General features: G+C 40.1%; 1 protein-coding gene across 1 annotated transcript in view; it reads left to right on the top strand.

The window, feature by feature from the left end:
• The first annotated feature begins 755 nt into the window (after positions 1-755).
• Positions 756-25,980, top strand: part of LOC132821885 (mitofusin-1-like) — a 75,987-nt gene continuing 50,762 nt past the window's right edge. The window contains exons 1-7 of the mRNA XM_060834804.1: positions 756-932; positions 8,558-8,679; positions 9,568-9,703; positions 11,362-11,524; positions 24,384-24,508; positions 24,758-24,866; positions 25,757-25,864. Of these exons, the coding sequence (XP_060690787.1) occupies positions 8,565-8,679; positions 9,568-9,703; positions 11,362-11,524; positions 24,384-24,508; positions 24,758-24,866; positions 25,757-25,864 (756 nt within the window). The 5' untranslated portion in view covers positions 756-932; positions 8,558-8,564. The remainder of the gene's footprint in view (positions 933-8,557; positions 8,680-9,567; positions 9,704-11,361; positions 11,525-24,383; positions 24,509-24,757; positions 24,867-25,756; positions 25,865-25,980) is intronic.

The following is a 25,980-nucleotide window of genomic DNA, read 5'->3' as shown; positions in this document are numbered from 1 at the left end:
AATTACGAGCAGTGTAAACATTAATTGCATGTTGCACTAATTAATATTGATGATATAAGCTCCATCACCCAATGAAAACAGGGCAATCATACCACATGAATTCGGGGTATTATGACATATCTGTATGTCACAAGTTCATCATTTTTTAAAAAGTAACTTATCTTAAAGTTGTACGGAGAATCGCAGACGATGATTACATGGTAGCAATAGGGAGGAAGCAGGTAGGTTGTCATTTTTCAAATCTGTTTCATTCTTTATATATATTAACTCTGACAAAGCTATCTACGAACTAGGTTCATAAACCTTCATTTGGACTTGATGCCCACTTCACTGGATAGATAGAGAGATTGGCAGTGCCTGTATCCTTAGATGGTTTTGCAAGATAGGGACGGCATTCAGGAGACAACGGTAAAGAGACAGAAAATAATACTTCGCATTAGAAGAGTGAGTCACAGAAGAAGAATCTACAGTAGTCATTCAAAACTCTGGAATGTCCTGCAAACATATTGTCAAGATACTAAGTAATTAAAATCAAGGAACAGTTTTTCTGGATAAGCATATTAATGTGTTGCTGTAAAGTTAAATGATTCTGAAGCGGCACTTGCGCATCATCAGTGATGTCAGCTTGGAACTCGGCAAGTTGGTGTATGTCCGTCTCGGTGCGGCTGGAGCATGCGTAGTGGGCCGGTTGGAGCATGCGTAGTGGGCTGGTTGGTGCGTGCGTAGTGGGCTGATTGGAGCGTGCGTGTGGGCCGGTTGGTTCGTGCGTGGTGGACCGGTTGGTGCGTGCGTGGTGGACCGGTTGGTGCGTGCGTGTGGGCCGGTTGGTTCGTGCGTGTGGGCCGTTTGGAGCATGCGTAGTGGGTTAGTTGGTGCGTGCGTGGACTGACATTAGACAGCTGGACGGATGCGGCCTATTGAAGGTGACGGGGGTAAGTGGACTGCTGACTCCTCAACCGCGGGTATTGTAATGGAAATGTGTAATTTATTTCCCGACTCTGTATTGTGTGCTTGGGTTACTTTGACCGACTGGCGGAATGAGTGGGTTGTGTGATTTCGTGATGAAGCATCACGTTAGTTGGAGCCAAACAATTGTCTGGAAAGCCCGTAATACTGTGATCAGGCAGGGAATAATATGTTGCATCCAATTTCATGCTCTCTCTCTCTCTCTCTCTCTCGTGTTTTATTTGCACAATAGGTTAAGTTATTGAAAGTTAAGGTGAGGAGTGATTTATCTGCTGTGAAAGAGTTGCGCGAATTATACGCCTTGCCGTTACTAATGTAAAAAATCTCACAACGCCAGGTTATGGTCCAACAGGTTTATTTGGAAACATGAGGTTTCGAAGTGCTGCACCATCCTCAGGTGGTTGTGGAGAATGTTAGACGAGTTAGTGTTTTGAGTCGGCAGTGCCAAAGGACACGGGCAAATACAACCATTCCCAAAGTTCCCGAAACTTTTCGTTGATTCTGGTGCCACCGTTGTTAATGTTTCAACACAAGTTCATAGTGAAAATGAAACTTTTGAGACATTATTGAATGTATGGTCAGTAAGCTATTATTGGATTTCGGTTTCAGAAGGTGTGTCCCTAGCCATGCTGTTCTAGTACGACTACCACCACGGCATTTACCCAAACTGTGGAATGTCCCGAGTACTGTACATCCTAAATACAAATGAGAACATATCCAATCCGATCAACTTCCCTACATCATTCTAGTCTCGATCATCAGTAGAACGGGTTGTGAACAGTGCTTTCAAGCAACACTGGCTCAGCAATAACCTGCTCACTTGCCTTCAGTTGTTTGTGATTATGGAATTCAGCTCGGGATATCTCTGCAGGAATTTGAGGCCCAGCCGTTTCAAATTACTTCATCAATGAGCTTTCTTGCTTGTACTGCCATAAATGCAGATGTTTGCTGATAATTGCATAATGTTCAGCACCATTTTTTGAATCCACATATTGAAGCAGTTCATGTTCAAATACAGGAAGATCTGGACAAAACCCAGGCTGACAAGTGGCAGTGTGCATTTGTATCACAAAGGTGCCAGACAATGCCCACCTGCAACAAGAGAAAATCTGTCTATTGTGCCTTGATGTTCAACGGCATTGCCATCACTGAATTCCCTCGCTTATTAGCATCCTTAGGGTTACCATTGACCAAAGAGCTGAATGAGTGGGCGGCACGGTGGCACAGTGGTTAGCACTGCTGCCTCACAGCACTTGAGACCCGGGTTCATTTCCCGACTCAGGCGACTGTGTGGAGTTTGCACGTTCTCCCCGTGTCTGCGTGGGTTTCCTCCGGGTGCTCCGGTTTCCTCCCACAGTCCAAAGATGTGCGGGTCAGGTGAATTGGCCATACTAAATTGCCCGTAGTGTTAGGTAAGGGGTAAATGTAGGGGTATGGGTGGGTTGCGCTTCGGCGGGTCGGTGTGGACTTGTTGGGCCGAAGGGCCTGTTTCCACACTGTAAGTAATCTAATCTAATCTAAAACTAGCCATATGGATACTTTAGTTCCAAGAACATGTCAGAGGATAGGAAATCCTGCAGTTAATTCAGCTCTTGACTTGCTCATGCCTGTCCATGCTTACAAGCCAAAGTTAGGCATGTGATAGAAACTGAAAAATGTGGTGCTGGAAAAGCGCAGCAGGTCAGGCAGCATCCAAGGAGCAGGATAATCAACGTTTCGGGCATAAGCCCTTATGAGTATGCACCAAGAATATTCTTTGCCTGACACAGTCTAGGACAAGTTCCTGAAGGGCTTTTGCCCAAAATGTCGATTTTACTGCTCCGCGGATGCTGCCTGACCTGCTGTGCTTTTCCAGCACCACTCGGATCTAAACTTTGGTTTCCAGCATCTGCAGTCCTCATTTTTGCCTACAACTCAGGACAAAGCCATCAGCTTGGGAGGCACCATATCTACAGATCTGTACTCCCTTAATCATCATTGCATAGTGGCAGTAGTGTGTGCCATTTACAAGATTCATTGCAGAAATTCATCAAGACTGTTTGGAAATTGAGTTAAGTATATCACTTTCCTATGCTATCATGTGCAAAGAGAATCGACTTCCATGTTGGCCAACACAGAGACATAGAAAGAAGCAGAAATGGGCCTGCAATCAGCATGGCTGAAAATGTGTTGCTGGTTAAAGCACAGCAGGTTAGGCAGCATCCAAGGAACAGGAAATTCGACGTTTCGGGCCAGAGCCCTTCATCAGTTTTCCTGATGAAGGGCTCTGGCCCGAAACGTCGAATTTCCTGTTCCTTGGATGCTGCCTAACCTGCTGTGCTTTAACCAGCAACACATTTTCAGCTCTGATCTCCAGCATCTGCAGACCTCACTTTTTACTCACTGCAATCAGCATGCTATGCCATTCACTAAAACTATGGCTGATCTATTTGTGTCTCAAACTCCAACAACATTTGATTCCCTTTCCTACAAGTATCCATCTACCTCTGCCTTCTGTCATTCAGTAACCCTGTCTCCATCAGCTTCGGACATAGGGAGTTCCAAGTTTACACATATCTTAGAGAAATATTTCCAGAGAAGCTTACAGGAGGAAACATCCTTTCCATGTTCACCTTAAGTCCTGTTTAGATCCTCTGCACTACAATCAATGATGCACCAGGGAACTATGCTTTAATTTCCATGCTTTTGTTTAATTTAAAAATCTACATTGACTAGGTGTACTACTTGTACCTTCAGATGTTAGGTCTCTGTATTTGAATATATGTAGCAAGCGCAAATAAGCCATGTTGCAAGCCTGACTGACCTTAATTGGTACAACCAATTGATTGGTTATTTTAAATCTTAACATATGCTGGATTGTTCAGGAGCTGTTAAGTTGTAGAATTGCAGCTAATGTTAGACATTGTGTTCTGAGTTTGGGCATAATTGAGATGCATTTTCACCGGGGGACCAGATAGGCAGATAGAGCCAGAGATCCTGACAAAGGATTTAAAGAGTAACTTGAAGCAGAAAAATACTACATGCAACAGATTCTAGATTAGAATGCTGCTGGAAAAGCACAGCAGGTCAGGCAGCATCCAAGGAGCAGGAAAACTGACGTTTTGGGCCGGAGCCTTCAGTCAAGAATTCCTGATGAAGGGCTCCAGCCTGAAATTTCAGTTTTCCTGTTCCTCGGATGCTGCCTGACCTGTGTTTTTTCCAGCAACACACTCTGAAGCAGGTTTTGAGAAGATTTGTAGCTCACGTTGAGTTCTGGATGTAGATTTGCTCGCTGAGCTGGAAGGTTCATTTTCAGATGTTTCGGCACCATACTAGATAACATCTTCAGCGAGCCTCCGGATGAAGCATTGCTGATGATTCCTGCTTTCTATTTATAGAAACCCAAAGAAACCCAAAATATAAATAGAAAGCAGAAATCATCAGCAATGCTTCATCTGGAGGCTCACTGAAGATGTTACCTAGTATGGTGATGAAACACCTGAAAATGAACCTTCCAGCTCAGTGATCAAATCTACATCCAGCACACTCTCAACTCTGATCTCCAGCATCTGCAGACCTCACTGTCTCCTACCAGTTGAGCGAAATCTATACTTGGAGCCAGCAGGGTGTAATTAATAATTTATATCTGTCTTAGCTAGGGAGCGTGTCATGCTGAAAGAGTGTATATTTGAAACAATGGATTGCTTAAAATATCACGGAGGATATACTAAAGAAGTTATAATTAAAAGTTAATCAGTTACCAGGAAAGAACTAGGTGCATTAGACAGTACTGAGGGAAGTAGGGAGAAACATGTAATCGTCAATTTCTCTTCAGAAATAGATGGTCCCAGATTACTGGAAAATTGGAAATATTACACTCTTACTCAAAAAAGCCATAATGTAAACTCAGCTGCTACAGGACATTTATTTAAGCTCTGGTGGGAGAACGTACAGAAATAATAATTTGGGAGAAAAATAACTATTACTTAGATAAGTATGAATGCATCAAAAATCAGTAAGGACTTGTTGAAATTAAGTTTAACCAACTTGGTTGTGTCTTTGATTAAGTAAATTGATTTAATGAGGGCAATGAAATTGTTGCAGTTTGTCTGAACCATCTCAATTTGGAATAGATTGAAGGAAACTGTCCCCACTGGGTTGAGAATCAAAGGATATCAACATAATTAATAAAGGAACCAAGGGTGACAAGAAAAATTTCTTATGGAGTCATAGAGATGTACAGCACGGAAACAGACTCTTCGGTCCAACTCCTCCATGCCAACCAGATTCCCTAAATTATCCTAGTCCCATTTGCCAGCACTTGGCCCACATCCCTCTGAACCGTCCCTATTCATATACCCTTCCAGATGTCTTTTAAATATTGTTATTGCATCTCCACTACTTCAGCTCAGTCCATACATGCACCACTCTTTGTGTGAAAAAAGTGCCCCTTGGGTCCCTTTTAAATATTTCCCCTCTCACATAAACCTATGCCCTCTAATTCTGGATTTCCCTATTCCAGAGAAAAGACATTTCCTATTTACCCTATCCATATCCCTTATGATTTCATGAACCTGTGTAAGGTCACCCTTGAGCCTCTGACGCTCCAGGGAAAAGAGCCCCAGCCTATTCAGCCTCTCCTTATAGCTCATACCCTCCAATTCTGACAACATTGTTACAAATCTTTTCTGAACCCTTTCAAATTTCACAACGTCCTCCCTTTAGGCAGTGCATGATCTGGAATGTATAATCTGTGATTGCGATGGAGGTAGATTGAATTATGGTTTTGAAAAGGGAATTCATGAGCACATAAAGCATGCGAGTTTGTTGGTGTATGGAGTGAAGATGAGGAATTAGTTGCTGAGTAGTTCATGCAGAGAACCAGCATACACTTTATCAGGCCAAGTGGCCCTCTCTGTGCTTCAACTGTTCTATGAAATATTTAGCGTTCTATGAAATATTTAGCGTTTGGAATATTTCTTCTAACTATCCACTTGTGTTCTTAGAGAAAAGAAAATTCAATCCCAGATTCCTTAGGTTTACAAATGTTTGAAAGTTCTGGGTCATTTGTATCATGCTGATAGATTTTCTGTAAACCCTTTCCTACACCTTGGGATCCTTCCATAAATGTGGTGCCCAATAACCGACAGAATATTCTAGTAGAGGCCTAATCAGTGATATTGATCAACTCCTCGTTTGAAAATATCAGAAATAATCCAAATTAAGTAGGTAGGAAATTGAGAAAGCAGTCGTTGAAATAACAGAATGATGAAAGTCTAGAATTGTCCTTCTGCTCCTGGTTGAACCTGGAATAGTATACTGAATTGTTGTCGAGGAGGCAAGATATCTATCATTCAGATATTAAGACTGGATTTAAATGTTGGGTGAGCTAACATGAGTCAATAATGCTGACTTTTTTTCCTTTGCAAAAAGTTTCTCTTCCTTTCCATTTGTGCTTCTACACTTAATTTCTTCATTTTCTCTCTCCTACCCAAGAAAGACACGTCAGTTATGGCTCAGTAAGTAGCACTGTCATTGACTCAGAAATTCAAGTCCCATTCCAAAACATGAGCATAAAAATCAGGACTCGCACACTAATGTGAAACCCTGTTGGGGTGCCATATTTTGAATGAAGTGTTAAACTGAAGCCTACTTTGCCCCGAGTGGATGTAAAGATCTTAGACACTATTTTGAAGAAATGGGGCCTTTATTCTCTAAATATCCCTTGTCAACATCTCACAAAAAAAAATCTGGTCATTCTAGCATTGCTGTTTTTTTGGAGTTACTATGCAAATTGGCAACCATTTTTATGAAATTACACCAGTGTCTGTAGTTTGAAATATTATGGCTGTCATGAACAACTTGAATTTGAGAAGTAAATTGTTCAGGGTCATCAGTTTTTGCCAAAAGTCTTTAAGAAAGAGTTCTTTATGTGACTTAAAAGGCTGAATCTGTCTATATAGGCCTGAATTGTGATGGTCTGTTGAAGTGGCAAGCAACTGAAAACTTGGAGTCTTTTGCAGATAGAATATAGACATTTGGACACCACCTTGTTCTCATTTCAATCTCAGGACGACTGTGCTGTTTCAGCTAGGCCTAACACAAGCTGCAGAAAGAAAAGCCTCTAATTCTGCATATGCATGTTACAGCTTTCAGGATTGTATGTGGAGTTTCATAATTTCAGAAAGTGGACACTATTTCCTTTATTTGTTCCCTTGCCCCACACCTCTTAGCCATATCCTTTCTGGGTTGCTCCCAGCACAGCTAACCCAATTTCAAATGTTTTCATTTCTCATTCGCACCCTACCTAGCAATTATCTCTATCTTGGCTTATTATCAGTAACCCCTTTGCCTATCCCTTTTTCCTCTTTTCTGTGTGGGCACTTTGTCTCATGACTTATATTCTTATATATTCTATTCTAAAATTGGATTATTTCTTGATTCTGGAGTTTCCTGTTAGGTCATTGTTACTCTCTCTTAATTCACTCTGTCCCTACACAAAGTACCTCTCCTTTGTGATTGTCATCTTGAGAAACTTTATGTAGTAGCGTGAGTATAACCTTACACCCATATTTTATGATGAAATAAAGGTGTGTGTGGATATGTCTTATATATGTGTGACAGTATATACTTTTATACCTCCACCAAAATATATACCATGTATTCTGTGTAAGGAGTAGGCTTTCAGGCTGAATAGATTTCCCATTCCAAGTGTGCCTGAATTTATTTCTGAACATGCGATTCTCTATTCTTCATATGTTTTGAAAATAAGTCCTATTTTTTAAAAAAAACTGATCTAATGTAATCCAACCATTAATTAAATTCAACTTAGCAGTTGGAACCACTCTCATCTCTGAGTTATAATGTCCTGGGTTTGATCTCATTGCTGCATTAAACGCAAAAATCAAGGCTGACAGTCCAGTGTTGTGTTGAAGTAATACTGTTAGAGGTGCTGTTTTTCAGGTAAGATGTTAAACTGATGCCCCATCTGCTTGCTTGAGTGGGGGATTCTTCACTTTTTTTTTCTCCCCTCCTTTATGTTTCAGTTTTCTGTTTAAGAAAAAGTTTCATTTTCTGTTTTTGCTGAAACCTAACTCAGAAGTGTCTATCTCAGCATTCAGGATAATTGAGGCAGAAAATATCACAACTTCTGAGAAGTACTTGGATGTGTGCCCGAAATGTTGATGAGCAAAGTTGCCTCTTCTGTACTCTTTGATTCTGTAATTCATGTTATCTTTGGCAGTCTGAATGAGTATCATGACTTAGTGCCATTCTCTTTTTCCCCCCATAACCCTTAATATTGTTTCTGTTTAAGTGATCATCAAATGCTGTCTTGAATTCCTGAATTGAACCTGCCTCCACCACACAATGTTTGTAAATTGAGACTTGAAGTCTTGACAGGTGTGATTGTATCAGTGATTGATATGTGTTTAAAGCACCAAGCCAGGATATACAGTTTACTTCAAGGCAAATCTTAACCTGTAGTAGCTGCCAAATTGTACCTATTAACTCGTTTGTGATCCTCAAAAATGTGAAGGTAAAATTGGATTTTGTAGAACTGTTTAAATGTAGATGTTGTTCCGTTCATAACACTTGTGAATTTTCTATACAGTTGAATCATGGCAGACACCAGTTCATCACCATTGAAGCACTTTGTACAGGCTAAAAAGAAGATTAACTCAATTTTTGATCAACTGTTGGAGTATGTTAATGAAGGAGCAAGCTTTATTAAAGGTTTGATATCAATTACCGGTGCTTTGGTCAATATTAAGTAATAGTTATTCAATGTGGTATAGGCTAGAACAAATATTGAGGCACGTATCTTCAATAGAATCACCTTGTCTGTATCAGAGTTATCATTCTGCAGTAAATGTTTCATTTATCTAATCTGTATCTTCGAATGTCTTTTGACTGCCTCCACAAGCCCCAATTTGCAGCCACTATTCCCCACGTTACTGTCTCAGTCTGAACCAATATATTTGGTTGTGTTTTTGACTTCACATTCTCTTCAATCAGCATAACCGCCTATTGCTACAATTTGTTTATCTCTGCCTCCTCTATCTGCTTCTGAAACTCTCACCTATGATTTTGTTGCCTCCAGACTCAACAACATTGGACTCCTAGCCAGCCTACCACCTTCCATAAAGTCAAGCACACTCAAAGGTCCACTGTCCATATCCTAACTTGCATAGTGTCTTATTTATCCATCACTTCTGTCCTTACAGATCTATATATAAGTATTAGTTTCTGGTCGATTTATAGATTGAATTTAGAAATTCTCAATCTTTTGTTTAAATCCTACATGGCCTCCTTCCTTCGTTCATATCGTGCAAGCCCTACAGTTCTTCCAGGTGTGGTCTTTTGTGCATCCTTGACTTGTTTCTTTCTACCTTTGCTGATCTTGTTGTTTTTCTAGTTCTCTCCCTAAACCTCCCCTGCCATCCTTCTCTTTATCTTCTTGAAATAATTCTTAAAACCTCTCTGTTTTGACAGCCTCTTTGTCAATTTCTGTCTCAGCATTCTTGTGAAGTAACTTGAGGCATCTTAGTTAAGTTGAAGAAAGTTTTAAAATCCAATTTGTTTTTGTTTTTTATATATATATCCTGATGATTTGAATCTTAGAATCTCATCAAAATGAAGGATTGGAGAAGATAACGACGCAGCAGCAGTTAGGAGAAATAGAAATGTTTGCAACTAAAGTGGCTGGAATTGGTGAGGTGCTGGCACGTAGGCACATGAAAGTGGCCTTTTTTGGAAGGTGAGATGCAAAATATTAAATTATGGATACTAATAATAGATTCTTCATTAAGTACAGAGAGGAAGGTCATATTTTAAGATTGGAAGTGTGTATGTTTGCTGAAGGAGCAGCAAACCTATTGATGATGTTGGTAACAAAATTCACAGAAGTAAGAGCACAGCATAGATAAATCAAGAAACAGCTACTATCTTGCTTGGATTTTCTATATCTAGCTTTTAAGTTTGTAAAGAAAAAGCCTTCCAAAAAACATTTTTTGCAGTTTTTAGCCGAGAGAGGAGTCAAAGTAAGAGATACATTTTTCCTGTTATTGCTGTAAAACAATATGTTTGAAACCTCAAAAGAATCAGAAGTTATGACAGATTGCAGAAGGTTTGAGATTAAAGGTGAGAAAAGATGCTACTTGTTAAATCACAGTTGTCTTGTATACTTTATCTAGGAGTTGATAGAATTTATCCTAATAGGATTACAAACGACTCTAAAATATCAATTAGTCTTGGCAGATAAAGATAGCATTGAAGAAGTGAAAGGAACAATTTTCCAAATGAAATCCTACAAAAAAAATTAAGAGCTGAAATTGTTACTTTAATTGTGATAAATTATAATTATATTTTTTGGGATTTTGGATTTAAAGTAGAACTCTGTGAATGGTTTTCATTTTAAAGAGGTAATAAAAATGTTTGGAACAGTGAACTGACTGCATAATTCCATTAAAGAATATGACTACAGTTAAGCATTGAATAGGATAACTATTAGGAGTAAGTACCACAAGTGATTGGCAGTTCAGTTCAGAATCAGGTTCCAGTTCAGGTGAACAATTTCACCCTCCCATAAGGATTAGTTTGTGAAGTTTCTAGACTGAGAGAGTTTATATAGAAGTTTTCAAGGTCTCAGAACTGAAAGGAAATTTAGGCCATTAGAATTGGGCCATCAAACCTAGAAAGAGTTATGTAAGTAAGAAATTAAGATTGGTGTGACCCTTCACTGGGCTTGAGTATCTCTAAAGGATATTGATGGCAAACAGGTTGAAAATCGTTATAATTGAATTTCTGGATGTGCAAATCTGAAACAAAAACAAATTGCTGGGGAAACTCAGCAGTCCTGGCAGCATCTGTACAGAGAAATCAGAGTTAACGTGAAGAAGGGTCACCAGACTCAAAATATTACATTGACTTCTCCCTAGCAGTTTTTCAAAATGGTTTATTTTTTCCAAACTGTCTTTTAATAATTGTAATTTTGTTTTTGTTTAATAAACATGTATAATGGGTTATATTTATATGAACATTGACAGCCCAGTGTAAATGTGTTGTGATTAAATACCTGAAAATATAACTATCAAGCCAGATTTCACTCTGAGGTCTGACTTGTAACCATCAGTAGGGATATTCATGTGCTTTTGAGCCTTTGTCAGACAGAGTGATATACTGTCTCAGAACTTGTGACCCTAACTTTATTTTCTTATAATATGATCCTACTTCCTAAAAATAGTTCTGAATTCCTCCGTCTCCATTTCTTTTTCTTATCTTGAACACCATTATAATACTGTCATCACTAAACCTTTGGGCCTTTGCGAATTTTGTTTTATTCGAACAGACGTTTTATGAGTTAGTAATTTTGAACAAAAGGCATTTTTTGAAGTTTTTGTGTTTCGAATGTCACAGAACAAGTAATGGGAAGAGTACAGTGATCAACGCTATGCTATGGGACAAGGTACTGCCCAGTGGCATTGGACACACAACCAACTGCTTCCTTAGTGTTGAAGGAACAGATGGGGAGAAGGCCTATTTGATGACCGAGGACTCTGAGGAAAAGAAGAATGTTAAAGTAAAGACCTGTTTCTGTCTAAATATGTGGCGTTAACAAAGTGGGGGTGGGGTGGGGTGTTTGTTCTTTAGAGCAAAGTAATTCATTGTGGAAAAATGAATTTTCAAATTGTGCAATTTGTTTAGATAAGCCTTATGGCGATACTGTTGATATAGTAGTCTCCTCTTATTTCCTCATTAGCAATGGAGAATGCTTATCTGCATGAAATATTGGGGGATGCCAGTAAGTCTGCACCCCAACGCATATTCTAGTATTTACAGAGGAATATAAAAGCAAGATTCTTATTGTTGTCTCATAAAGTGCTGTTCTTTCCCTCTTTATGCCTTTTATTTCCCCCTAATATGTCAGTTATGCTGCGCCTGTTCCTAAACCACAATCAGATGCTTTTCTATTGGCTCTTGCTTCAGTGCAAATCCCATTGCTTCTTAGCCTCAGTCTCTTGCATCCTATTTTTAATTTCATCTATCCTGGAAGCCTTTTGCAACCCTTCTTGCCTGAGCTGAATCTCATATTAACCAATGCATTTTGTCAACTCTCCTGTTTGCAAACCCAGGGCACATAAGAACAGGCAGACCATACATATGAATAATGGCAAAGATGATGGGCAAATAGACGTGACATGGGTTAAGAGAAGGTTCATCAGAATTTTGCGAAAGTTAACATTAAAGATTGGAAGGTCAGCAAGAGAACATCTAATAGTGGATTCTCAAACAGACAAAAACAAACTTAACAAGGTTTCACTAGTAGATACAAAGTTACACTTATGTAAATAATGACACTAGATCCTAACATATTTTACAGCCACTGAAGTATTTTTGAAATGTAATAATTGTTTAATGTACATAGCGAATTTGCACACAGCAAGATTTCCCAAATATCAGTGTTATAATAAGTAGATAATTTAATTTTGTGACATTAATTGAGGGCTAAATATTGTTTAGGATACCAGGGAACAGTTTTTAAAATAGTGCCATGAAATATTTATCTCTCACTGAGAAGACGCGCCCTCTGACAGTGTAACACTTTCAGTACTGTGATCGTGTTGTCCTTGAGCTTTTGTTCACAAATCCTGGAGTGGGCATGATAGTATTGTGATGTTGAAAACAAGCAGTTTTAGTGGTAGAAAGAATGTTTTGTTTCTAGCTCAATTCAGGTTGAGCTGGACACTAAATTTAAGACTGTAGAGAGGGTAAAGTATGGAATTTGGTAAGGGACAGGAGTTCCTTAGGTTTGAACTATTGTAAATAATTCATAATTAGTTGAAGTAAGGCTTATTGAACTCTGTATATTGAAGCTTTTCTATTGGATTGAGTAAAAATGGTGGAGAGGAAAGTGTGATGATGCTGGTACTTGAACAAGGTTATGTTGTCTTTGGTTTATTTTCAGAGAGGTCATAAAAGACCCAGACTCCGGAAGGTCTAGGTTTGAAGGGTTTTAGGGCCAATTTGATTATCGCTAACATACTGCCTCAGGCAAAAGGCTTTTAAGTTTTAAGTAAAACTTAGACAATGAAAGGGGAGTGGCCAGTTCTCCCAGCTCAGCTTTACACTGGTTTAGTTTGATTTGTAGCAGTGGTACTATAAAAGCTGCTGGACCTAAAGAAGCAGGTCCTTGCTGCTGTCTCTCTGACTTCTCTCCTGTAAGACCCTGTGTTTTTTTTTCTTTTGTGCTAAGGAGTGTTTATGGGGCTTGTTGCAAGTATTGGGAACAACATCATTAAATTGGGATAACCTGTTGGGTTTTCGGATAGGTTAAGTTATTCTGTATACTGTTCTCTTTTGCTTGTGTTTCATTCGGTAATAACAAAGAACAAAGAAAATTACAGCACAGGAACAAGCCCTTTAGCCTGCCAAACCTGTGCCGATCCAGATCCTCTATCGAAACCTGACCCCTATTTTCTAAAGATTTGTATCCCTCTGCACCATGCCAATTCATGTATCGGTCTAGACACATCTTAAACTCCAACTGCCTGATAGTGTCATTTAACTTAGATAAATGCAAGGCGCTGCATTTTGGGCAAGCAAATCTTAGCAGTACTTATGCACTTAATGGTAAGGTTCGAGGGAATATTGCTGAACAAAGAGACCTTGGAGTGCAAGTTCATAGCTCCTTGAAAGTGGAGTTGCAGTTAGATAGTATAATGAAGAAGGTGTTAGGTAAATTTTCCTTTATTGGTCAGAGTATTGAGTACAAGAGTTGGGAGGTCATGTTGTGGCTGTACAGGACATCGGTTAGGCCACTTTTGAAATATTGCGTGTGATTTTGGTCTCCTTCCTATCGGAAGGATGTTGTGAAACAACAACTTGTGGTACACCAACATTGCTCCCCAAACCTTGAACCCCTCGCCATCAAATGCCACGCCTTCTATCTGCCACGGGAATTTACCACTGCTATATTAACTGGCTGTGTACATACCGCCGCAAGCAAAGGTTGAGGAAGCTCTGGATGTGCTGTACTCCACCACTAACACCATGGAGACAGAACACTCTGAGGCCCTGTTTATTGTAACTGGTGACTTCAATCAAGCCAATCTAAAGGAGAACATTACCTGCCCCACCATGGGCCCAAACATTTTAGACCACTGTTATACTACTGTTAAGGGTGCCTTCCGATCCATCCCCTGCCCTCATTTCGGAAACTCCGACCACAATGTCATGTTTCTTATCCCAGCTTTCAGGCAAAAGCTCAAGTAGGAGACCCTCCCGCAGATACGGGTCCAGTGCTAGTCGGAGGAGGCAGAGGATCAACTCCAGTGCTGTCTAGAATTTGCAAGGACTGAATGACATCACAGGTTTTAAAAAGGAACAGTGCAAGATAGCAGATGATGACACATCCCTCCCAGACCATCTCAATGCCTTCTATGCTTGCTTTGAGCAGAATTTCAGTGGAGAGGTAACACCTATTCTAACAAGTCCTGATGAACCTATCCAAACGGTCACAGCATCAGAGATCAGATCAGTTTTTGTGTGAATCCAAGGAAAGCGACAGGACTAGGCGGAGTACCAGGCCGTTCACTCAGTGTATGCACAAGCAGAGGTCTTCTCTAACATCTTCAACCTCCCCCTGCAGCAGACCACTGTCCTTGCCTGTTTCAAGACGGCCAATATCATCCCTGTGCCTAAGAAGGCTCATGCAGCATGTCTGAATGGCTACCGCCAGTGGTCCTAACTTTGGTGGTCATGAAGTGCTTTGAAAGGTTTGCATTAATCAACTCCAGCCTCCTCACTACTCTTGATCTCTCCAATTTGCCTATCGGACTAATAGATCCAAATCAGATGCTATATTACTTTGCCCTTCACTCCTCTCTAGAACATCTTGATACCAAGAACAGCCGCGTAAGAATCCTACTCATTGACTGCAGTTCAGCCTTCAACAACATTATCCCCTCAACACTGATTATTAAACTTAATGATTTTGGACTAAGCCCCACTCTCTGCAACTGGATCTTCAGTTTCCTGGACCACAGGCCACAATCAGTGAAGATTGGGGATAATATTTCATCCCCACTAACACTCAACACTGGAGTAGTGGAGGGTGGGGGGGTACTCAACCCCCCAACTGCACTCACTGTATACCCATGACTGTGTCGCCAAATACCAGATGCTAATGCCATTTACTGGTTCGCTGATGACACCACCATAGTCAGTCAAATCTCAGATGGCGACAAAACAGACTACAGACAGGAGGTGGAAGACCTGGAGAAATGGTGCACTGAGAACTACCTAGCTCTCAATGCCGGCAAAACCAAGGAACTCATTATTGACTTTCAGTGGGATTTTTCTCATGCCCCCTACACATTAACAGCATAGAGGTGGAGAGTGTCAAGCTCCTGGGAGTGGTCATCCACAGCAAGCTTTCTTGGACTCTTCATGTAGACGCACTGGCTACGGAGGTCCAACAACGTCTCTTCAGGCAGCTGAGGAAATTAGACATGACGGCGCGAATACCCTTGCCAACCTTTATAGGTGCACCATCGAGAGCATTCTGTCTGGATGTATGACTACCTGGTATAGCAACTGTACCATTCAAGATCGGAGATGGTTACAGAGAGTGGTGAACTCAGCCCAGACAATCCAAAGGCCAACTTCCTATCTATACCACAACCACCTGATGAAAGAGCAGAGCTCTGCAAGCGAATGCTTCCAAATAAACCTGTTGGACTATAACGTGGTGTTGTGTGATTTTTAACTTCTCATCTATAGAACCTTATCTACCAGACCCGCTGTCGAGGAAAGGTTGCCAGCATTCTCAAAGATCCATCCCACTCTGACGATGTTTTTCTACAACCTCTACCATTGGAGACAACGTACAGAAGCCTAAACACACGCACCAGCTGGTTGAAACAGTTTCTACCCGATTGTTGTTAGAATACTGAATGGACTCTCAAACTGTATTTGCCTGTACCTGTGTTTTTGTTTTTGCTGCTGTTTACCTATTATTTACTTACCTATGCTACTTAACTCTGTGATGTGCCTGTGTTGCTTGCAAGACAAAGCTTTTCACTGTGTCTCGGTACATGTGACAATAAATTCAATTCAATTCAAATTTGAAAGGATTCAGAAAAGATTCACAAGGATGTTGCCAGGGTTGGAGGATTTGAGCTACAGGAAGAGATTGAGTAAGCTAGGCTATGTTTTCCCTGGAGTGTCAAAGGCTGAGGGGTGACCTTTATAGAGGTTTAAAAAATCATGAGAGGCATGGATAGGATAAATAGACAAAGTCTCTTCCCTGGGATGGGGGAATCCAGAACTACAGGGCATAGATTTAGAGTGAGAGGGGCAAGATATAAAAGACACCTAAGGGGCAGCCTTTCCACGCAGAGGGTGGTGTATGTATGCAATGAGCTGCCGGAGGAAGTGGTGGAGGCTAGTACAATTGCAACATTTAAAAGGCGTCTGGATGGGTATATGAATAGGAAAGGTTTGGAGGGTTATGGGCGGGGTGCTGATAGGTGGGACTAAATTGGCTTGGGATATCTGCATGGAGGAGTTGGATTGAAGGATCTGTTTCCATGCTGTACATCTCTATGACTCGTTGACCTCAGGTGGCAATGTGTTCCCGACACCCACCACTCTTTGCGTAAATAAGTTTCCATATATATCTCTCTCAAACTTATTCTCTCTCACCTTGAACTTGTGACCCCTTGTAATTGAGTCCCCCACTCTAGGGAAAAAGCTTATTGCTATCCACCCTGTCTATACAATCTCTTGATTTTGTAGACCTCAATCAGGTCTCCCCTCATCTTCCGTCTTTCTAATGAAAAAAACCTAACCTACTCAACCTCTGTTCATAGCTAGCGCTTTCCTTACCTGGCAACATCCTGGTGAACCTCCTGTGCACTCTCTTCAAAGCATCCACTTCCTTTGATAATGTGGCGACCAGAACTGCACGCAGTATTCCAAATGTGACTAAACCAAAGTCCTATACAACCGTAACATGACCTACCAACTCTTGTACTCCATACCCAATCTGATGAAGGAAAGCGTGCCGTATGCCGCCTTGACCATTTTGTCAACCTGCATTGCCACCTTCAGGGTACAACGGACCTGAACACCCAGATCTCTCTCTACATCAATTTTCCGCAGGGATTTTCCATTTACCATACAGTTCACTTTTGAATTGGATGTTCCAAAATGTATCACCTTGCATTTGCCTGGACTGAAAACCTTTTACTGTTTCTCTGCCCAACTCTCCTATCTCCAAATTCTTATGCATTCTCTGACAATCCCCTTCTCTATCTGCTACTCCACCAATCTTAGTGTCATCTGCAAACTTGGTAATCAGACCACCTATATGTTTCTCCAGGGCATTTATGTATATCACAAACAACAGTGTCCCTACATGAATCCTGTAAATAAATTATGTTTTGTTTAAAACTAAGTGGTTTTACCAGTGGCAGCTCTCCTGGAATATCCACTTTACACCTGTGTTGTGGGAAAAACACCAGTCTCAGAGTCAGAATCAGGGTTCAATGACAGAGTTTATTGCACAAGAAAATACCAGAGCTCTGGGGAGAGAGAGGCACCAACAGAACAGGGGTCAGCTGAGAGTCTTCTCTCGACCTGGAGTACATGTCAAGTACTTGTAGGTCGGCGTTGAGATTATTGTCTTTGCCATAAACAAACCATATTACAATCATTGCAGAATTGTTGATAATTTTGACACAGTCTTTGTCAGTTCCAGGGCAGCCTTTGGTTAATTTCCGCCTGGTCATTGTCAGTTTCAGTGTAGACATTCAGTTTCAATGACTGCGCGGAAATCCATTGCTGTAGTAATGGGCGCTAATCACTCTTCCTGAGAAGGACGATTACTGTAGTTCTGGCTATTAGCATTTTGTATTCGGTCTATATCAAGCTGTTAGCATTTCTGAAAGAGGTATTGGCTGGACCCAGACTCTTTGGGCAATGTTTGTTACTCATGTGTATTCTCTCCTCCACCTACCTTAAACTAATCAACTGGGTTGTGAGTGTATTGTGTTGGCACTCTGGTAGTCCAAAGCAGTATCTGTATCTGCTCTGCTGTTTCTCCACATATTGTGATTTGGCAGCCATCTTGTATGTCAAGTTGGCAAACTGATGGCTCAGCGACTATCTTGTGTGTCCTTGTGCCTAGTGTCACCCTGCCCCGTGCCATTTTCCTCTTCACCTGCTTAAGACGACCAGCAAAGTTGGGGTCTGGACGACCTTCTACTAATGTTATGAGGGGTCTGGCCTGCTCCATAACTAAAATTGGTGTCAGCATCTATTGAAAGTTGTTCTGTCAATGAATGATGATCTGATGGAGAACATGTAGACAAAGATCCTTGTGGAAGCTCAAGATTGCACTGTGGGAAGGAGAAAGACTGTTACTTCAGATGCACTGACTACATTTGCATACCTGAGATTAGAATTCTACAAGGGTAGTCTCAGAGCTGTATGAAGGAAGTGGAGTATTGGAGGGTGACAGTACGATGCTAAACACTATAATGAAGCTGAAGATGGATAGTGCATTCCTGCTAATAATAATTGAAGATGCTGATGTTTTTGGTTTAGCTAATTCATTTTAAGGAAAGCCAAACTGGAGTCTTTCATGAGAGATGAAAATGATTCAAGGAAGTGACAAATGTTTTGGAATCTCTGAGAAGGAAAGGAGGTTGAAGATAAGATCACAGATTAAAGACAGAATGGTGAAAAGTTTTGTTTTTGGAAAGGCAGTGATTTGAATGGGGAGAGTACAGTTTCTGAGAAGTGCGATAATCACAATATTATTAACTATGTGGGTTTGAAAATGGAATTGAGGAAGCAGTTTGTTTGATTCAGTTGAAAAGTAAGTAATATGTGCCAAGAGGTAGTTGAAGTAACTATGGCAGTGCTTGTTTGTGCTGACGTAGGCAAGGAACTGACGGTACAGACGCGATAGCTCTACATCACTCTTTCTGGGTGACATGGAATTTAACATCTTTTACATTGAGCTTAAGGTCGATGGGAAGCAGAACAATTTAAAGGTGGCCACTGAAAAAGATGATCATGTGGCTGTCTTGACATTTAATGATTATTCTAAAATACTAAATAATTTTGGCAGAGGAAAGTGAAACGTTGCATTCTTTGAGTAGTGAAGGTAGACCTAGCAGTAAATGAATAGGTCAGTTTAGAAAATCAAGGTACAAAATTCCCAAATTTTGAAATGTTGTTCTTTTAGTGTAGATTAGACCTGATGCATTCTAATGTTTGAGACTGTAGTATCATACCACTAGTATTTTGGAATGTATTATCTTCCCCTCTAATTTGAGAGACAAAATCTCCACAGAAAAATTGCCTTGTCTTCCCTAAGTACTGTGCTATCAGTCAGTCCAATATGTAAAATTTCTACAAATCTTGTGTTGTGAGAATCTCCTCTTTTATACTTCACAAATAGTCTGTGGGTCAAATCAGTGTCCAATCATTGCCTCACTGTTATTCCAGTAGACCAGTTACAAAAGATGTCATTGAGGTGGGCCAAGCCCTAGGACCTTTTGAAAGCTTCTGAATATTCTTCGGATGGTGGCCAAATAGTGGGTTGGTATACAGTAATCCTGTTTCACTTAACTTTATGTGCCTCTCTGTGATGTATTTTGACTTAGTTCCCACATGAGCTGTCTGATTTCATGCCCAGCTGGATTTCTGTTGAAGTCTGCCTTTTAACTTAATGTCCCTTTTACACTTTTCAAATTAATAAAACATTTTGTCAATGAAAGTCCAAATAACAATTCCCTATCAAGTCACCTCTCAGCTGTTTTTACTTGATGCTTTAAAGAACAGCATTGAAAAGAAATCAGTGAAGTTGAAGAGGTTTACAGGCGGCTTTAGTAATTGAGTTATTTCTTGTTAGTTAGTAGAAAGCTTCAATGGGCAGAAACTTGCTGCAGTGGCAAGTGGGCTAATAGGATGGGAATTAAATGGGAATTCCACTTAGAGGCAGTACAACGGTCAAATGCAATCATGCATCAGCCAACCGCTGGTGAGAAAGGCCTATTCTGATGGTATTAGGCAAGAACTTTCAAAAGCTGATTGGGTGCAGGTGTTCACAGATAAAGGGACGGCTGGAAAATAGGAAGCCTTCAGAAATGAGATAACGAGAGTCCAGAGAAAGTATATTCCTGTTATGGTGAAAAGAAAGGCTGGTAGGTATAGGGAATGCTGGATGACTAAAGAAATTGAGGTTTTGGTTAAGAAAAAGAAGGAAGCATATGTCAGGTATTGACAAGATAGATCGAGTGAATCCTTAGGAGAGTATAAAGGCAGTAGGAGTATACTTAAGAGAGAAATCAGGAGGGCAAAAAGGGGACATAGCTTTAGCAAATGAAGTTAAGGAGAACCCAAAACGTTTTTACAAATACATTAAAGACAAAAGGGTAACCAGGGAGAGAATAGGGCCCGTCAAAGATCAGCAAGGTGGCCTTTGTTTGGAGTCGCAGGAGATCAGGGAGATACTAAATGAGTATTTTGCATCAGTATTTACTGTGGAAAGTATCGAATGTAGGGAAATAGATGGTGATATCTTGAAAAATGTCCATATTACAGAGGAGAAATGCTGGATGTATTGAAATGCATAAAAGTGGATAAATCCACAGGACCTGTTAAGGTGTACCCAAGAACTCTGTGGGAAGCTAGAGAAGTGATGCTGGGCCTTTTGCTGAGATATTTGATCATCGATAGTCACAGGTGAGGTGCCGGAAGACTGGAGGTTGGCTGACGTGGTGCCACCGTTTAAGAAAGATGGTAAGGACAAGCCAGGGAACTATAGACCAGTGAGCCTGACATCGATGGAGGGCAAGTTATTGGAGGGAATCCTGAGGGACAAGGATGGACATGTATTTGGAAAGGCAAGGACTGATTAGGGATAGTCAACATGGCTTTGTGTGTGGGAAATCATGTCTTACAAACTTGATTTAGTTTTTTGAAGAAGTAACAAAGGGGATTGATGAGGGCAGAGTCATAGATGTGATCTATATGGACTCCAGTAAGGCATTTGACAAGGTTCCCCATGGGACAACGGTTAGCAAGGTTAGATCTCACAGAATATAGGGAGAACTAGCAATTTGGTTACTGAACTGGCTCAATGGTAGAAGACAGAGGTTTGTGGTGGAGAGTTGTTTTTCAGACTGGCGGCCTGTGATCAGTGGAGTGCCACAAGGATTTGTGCTTGGTCCAGTGCTTTTCATCATTTACATAAATGATTTGGATGTGAGCATAAGAGATATAGTTAGTAAGTTTGCAGATGACACTAAAACTGAAGGTGTTGTGGACAGCGAAGAAGGTTACCTCCAATTGCAACGGGATCTTGATCAGATGGACCAATGAGCTGGTAAAGATAAATGTGAAGAGTTGCATTTTGGGAAACCAAATCTTAGCAGGGCTTATAAACTTAATGGTAAGATCCTCAGGAGTGTTGTTGAACAGAGAGACCTTGGAGTGCAGGTTCGTAGCTCCTTGAAAGTGGAGTCGCAGGTAGGATGGTGAAGAAGGCGTTTGGTAGGTTTTCCTTTGTTGGTCAGAGTATTGAGTACAGGAGGTGATGTTGCGGCTGTATAGGACATTGGTTAGGTCATTTTTGGAATATTGCATGCAATTCTGGTCTCCTTCCTATCGGAAAGGTGTTGTGAAACTTGAAGGGATTCAGAAAAGACTTTTCAACGATGTTGCCCGGGTTGGAGGATTTGAGCTATAGGGAGAGGTTGAACAGGCTGGGGCTGTTTTCTCTGGAGCATTGGAGGCTGAGGGGTGACCTTATAGACGTTTATTAAATTATGAGGGGCATGGATAGGATAAATAGACAAAGTCTTTTCCCTGGGGTGGAGGAGTCCAGAACTAGAGGTAATAGGTTTAGAGTGAGAGGGAAAAGATATAAATGAGACCTAAGTGGCAACTTTTTCACGCAGAGGGTGACGTGTATGGAATGAGCAGCCAGAGGAAGTGTTGGAGACTAGTACAATCGCAAAATTTAAATGAATAGGAAGGGTTTGGAGGGATATGGGCCGGCTGCTGGCAGGTTGGACTAGATTGGGTTGGGATATCTGGTCGGTATGGACGAGCTGGACCGAAGGGTCTGTTTCTGTGATGTACATCTCTATGACTCGATTGACAATGCACAATAAGGAGGCCTAACCATTTGCGGAGGCAAACAGAAAATACCCAACCTCAGCATCCAGCCGTTCTCAATCGGGACCCTGGCACATTTGAAGGGGGTCACAGACTGAAAACTCTGAAATGATTTTCTATCTATCTGTTTGTGTTGTATTCCTGTTTGAAAGGTGGGCCTTGGAACCTGAAAAGAGCTGGCTGTAGGTTTGCTTGCTAAGCTGGAAGGTTCATTTCCAGACGTTTTGTCACCCTCCAGGTGAAGCACTGTTGATGATTCCTGCTTTATATTTATATGGGTTGGTGATGCCATTTCCTGTTCTTTCTCTCAGGGGGCGGTAGATAGGGTTCCGGTTGAAATGCCATGCTTCTAGGAATTCTCGTGTCTGTCTCTGACTTATCCTAATCAAAGTGGTATCCTTTTCTGTATGTAAAGATACCAGTGAGAGGGGGTCATGTCGTTTTGTGGCTGGATGATGTTTATGTCTCCTGGTGGCTAATTTTCTGCCTGTTTGTCCAATGTAGTGTTTGTTACAGTTCTTGCACGGTATTTTGTAAATGTCATTAGTTTGGCTTGTTGTCTGTATAAGGTTTTTCAAGTTCATTCGCTGCTGCTTTAGTGTGTTGGTGGGTTTGTGGACCACCATGAGAAATCGGCGGACTTTTTTTTTTGCGTACCCATTCTTTTTGAATACATGGTATAGGTGATTTTCCTCTGCTCTGTGTAGTTCGTCTGTGCTGCAGTGTGTGTTGGCTCATTGAAATAATGTTCTGATGCAGCTTCGTTTGTGGATGTTGGAAGGATTGCTTTTGTCGTTCAATATTTGGTCAGTATGTGTTGTATTCTTGTAGATGCTGGTTTGCAGTTCCCCATTGGCTGTTCGCTCTACTGTGACATCCAGGAATGGCAGTTTGTTGTTGTTTTCCTCCTCTTTAGTGAATTTTATGCCAGTAAGGGTATTATTGATGGTCTTGAAAGCTACCACCCAAGTTCAGTGCAACAGTTTAGCCTTCTCTTCCACATTCCAACAAAGGTCCCCACACAGCAGAGAGATCCTACTTGTTACAAATCCTCCAGCAGGAAGACTACCTTTCCTGCTGTACGCCAACTTGGTTCTGAATGCACATGTTTCTCATTTGCATATTTAATTGCAGAGGTATGCTTTAAGCTGGTGATCACTTGGTTTATTATACATACTAATGACATGCTAATGTATGAAAAAAAAGTTAATGTTGGTTGCTATCGGCAACTACAGCCTACGCTTTTTTCTCGACTTTCAGCATGCTATTGCGAAGCTGGCACTTATGCAATTTAATATTCCTTCCTACCTCATTTCCTGCACCAGGGAGCTTCACTAGGTTTTGCTGATGTAGGCATTTACCAGGATTTTTATAGTCATTTATGCACCAGTTATGTTAATATTGTCTGCACTTCTGACTTAAATCTGGCAAAAATGGAGATTGTACCTGTGCAGTGGCAAAGATAAGAGACTGTTTACTGGTATGATGGGCATTGAAACAAAGGCAAAAGGACAAGTAAATATTGTGATAATGTAATACTAGACAGAATGATATTAGTAGTGTGAAAATGACTTCACAAGGGAGTCTGGGGAGAAACTTCGCATGAACATATTGCGAGAACAATCATTGGAGGAGGGTGATATAGGTGTTAAGAGATATGAAAGACTTGTGGGAAGTTGCATTCATGCTTACAGAGAAGATTTGATGGTGATATGGTCTCACATATATGTAAGTGAGTTTGTATAAGAAGAATGATTGAGTGGGAACAGGAGGCAATAAATGTGAAAAACAGTTGTGAATGGTTGTTGAAATCCAGAAGGATCAAGAATCATTTAATGTACAGGCCGGGGGCAACAACTTTAGAGGAATTGGTATGCAATTTTAAGACCTTATATAACTGGTTTCAGCCTATAATTTGTGTAAGTGCATGTTTGTGCATTTATCTAGATTTTCAAACCCCTTGAGAACTCTTGAAAAATGCGGCAGGGTGTGAATATGTTCACTAGTCTTAATTACAAATTAGAGGTATCAATAACAGAGGAGAATGTATAGGTATTTGAATCTTCTTGAAGAGAGAGTTTATATTGTCATATAAATATAATGAAATCTAGATGTTCAAGTATTTTTCCTCTAATTTTTGTTATTTTTCTCTATTAGTGTGTTATTTTGCTTCCAGCCGACAATATTTGTTAATAATGCAATAGTAGTGTTTTTTAAAAAAAAATTCCTTCTGTATTTTTTAGACTGTGAACCAACTGGCACATGCCCTGCATCAGAATGAATATTTAGATGCTGGTTGTCTAGTCCGTGTTTTTTGGCCAAAATCGAAGTGTGCTCTTCTTCGAGATGACTTGGTGTTGATGGACAGGTGTGAAATATTTCAGAATAATTTGAAATTGATGAATTTATGAATTAGTCAATAGTGATATTGTCTAGAGCAATTTTTTTGTTGCAACTAGGCAGAAGCAAAAGTACATTATTTGAAAAGTTGTTCTGATTGTGATGTTTGACTGTGATGGTTGTAAATATTTGTAAAAATTAATAAGTGTTTAGCATTTTAAAATATCTATATATTAATACATTTAGTGTCAAGTCTAACTGACGTTTCTTGATTTAGCCCTGGTACTGATGTCACCACAGAGTTGGATAGCTGGATTGACAAGTTTTGTCTGGATGCTGATGTCTTTGTGCTAGTAGCAAATTCAGAATCGACACTTATGCAGACTGTAAGTGTTACGTTTTTGTGTTTGTCCCATTTATACTTTTTTAAAAAAAAGTTACTCCTTTCTACTTCTTTCCATTGATGTTTCTTTGTTAATTGCAACTAAAAAAAGAGCTTTCGTGTAAATTGCTGAATAAAAATAATTTAGCAATTATGAAACTTGTAATATAGTGGATGTATACTAATTTTGAAAATAAAAGTTGAGCTAAATCAAACACTGCAACAAACCCAGAATTTGTGTACTAAACTGTTTTGGTATCCACTTAACAACTTCATATTGTCTCCAGCTGATATTTAAAAATTAATTAAGGGTTTTAGATATTGCAGACATTTATTTCACATCGCTCATTAGTTTTAAGATGATGGTGAACCATCTTTGCTGTGCAATCATTATAGTGTAGGTACATGATGCTTTCATAGTAGTTAATATAACCCATCCAACTATTTGTTATGATAGGGTGTCACATTTAGGCAAGATCAGGATGGATGGTAGATTTTCTCTCCTGAATGACTTTTAACAAATCCTATGACATCAATTACAATTTGGTAGTTTCGTGATGACTACTAATGAGATTAGCATATTATTCCAGATTGTTATTAATTAATTGAATTTAAAATCACCAACTTCCTTGAGTGGGATTGGGACTCCTGTCATTGGAGCATTCGATCATGTTGCTTGGTTACAAGTTCTGTAATGCTATCAGCAAGGAACCAATCCACTAGTTTAAAATAAAGTCTGTATTCAAATGTTCATGGGTATAAAAGAATGTCAGTTTATTCATTGCAGAGTACAGCTTAACATTGAATCTATTACTTGAGCTTATTTTCAAACATAGATTCTACAATTTTAATGGGAACTTTGGATTCTGAGTATTTTTGTCATTTCACTTTCAGGAGAAACAATTTTTTCATAAAGTTAATGAGCGACTTTCCAAGCCTAATATTTTTATCTTGAATAATCGTTGGGATGCTTCTGCTTCTGAGCCAGAATATATGGATGAAGTAAGTTGTACACTGTAATTATAGCTTCTTTTAGAACTTTTGAATCTAAAAATAACATCACTGGCTAAATTACTCCTGTATTTATTGAATGTTACATATAGTTGCTTGGATGTTGA

The sequence above is a fragment of the Hemiscyllium ocellatum genome, chromosome 13 (genome assembly GCF_020745735.1).
Source record: "Hemiscyllium ocellatum isolate sHemOce1 chromosome 13, sHemOce1.pat.X.cur, whole genome shotgun sequence".
In the NCBI taxonomy this organism is placed as follows: domain Eukaryota; kingdom Metazoa; phylum Chordata; class Chondrichthyes; order Orectolobiformes; family Hemiscylliidae; genus Hemiscyllium; species Hemiscyllium ocellatum.
This window is presented reverse-complemented; position numbering and strand designations above follow the sequence as displayed.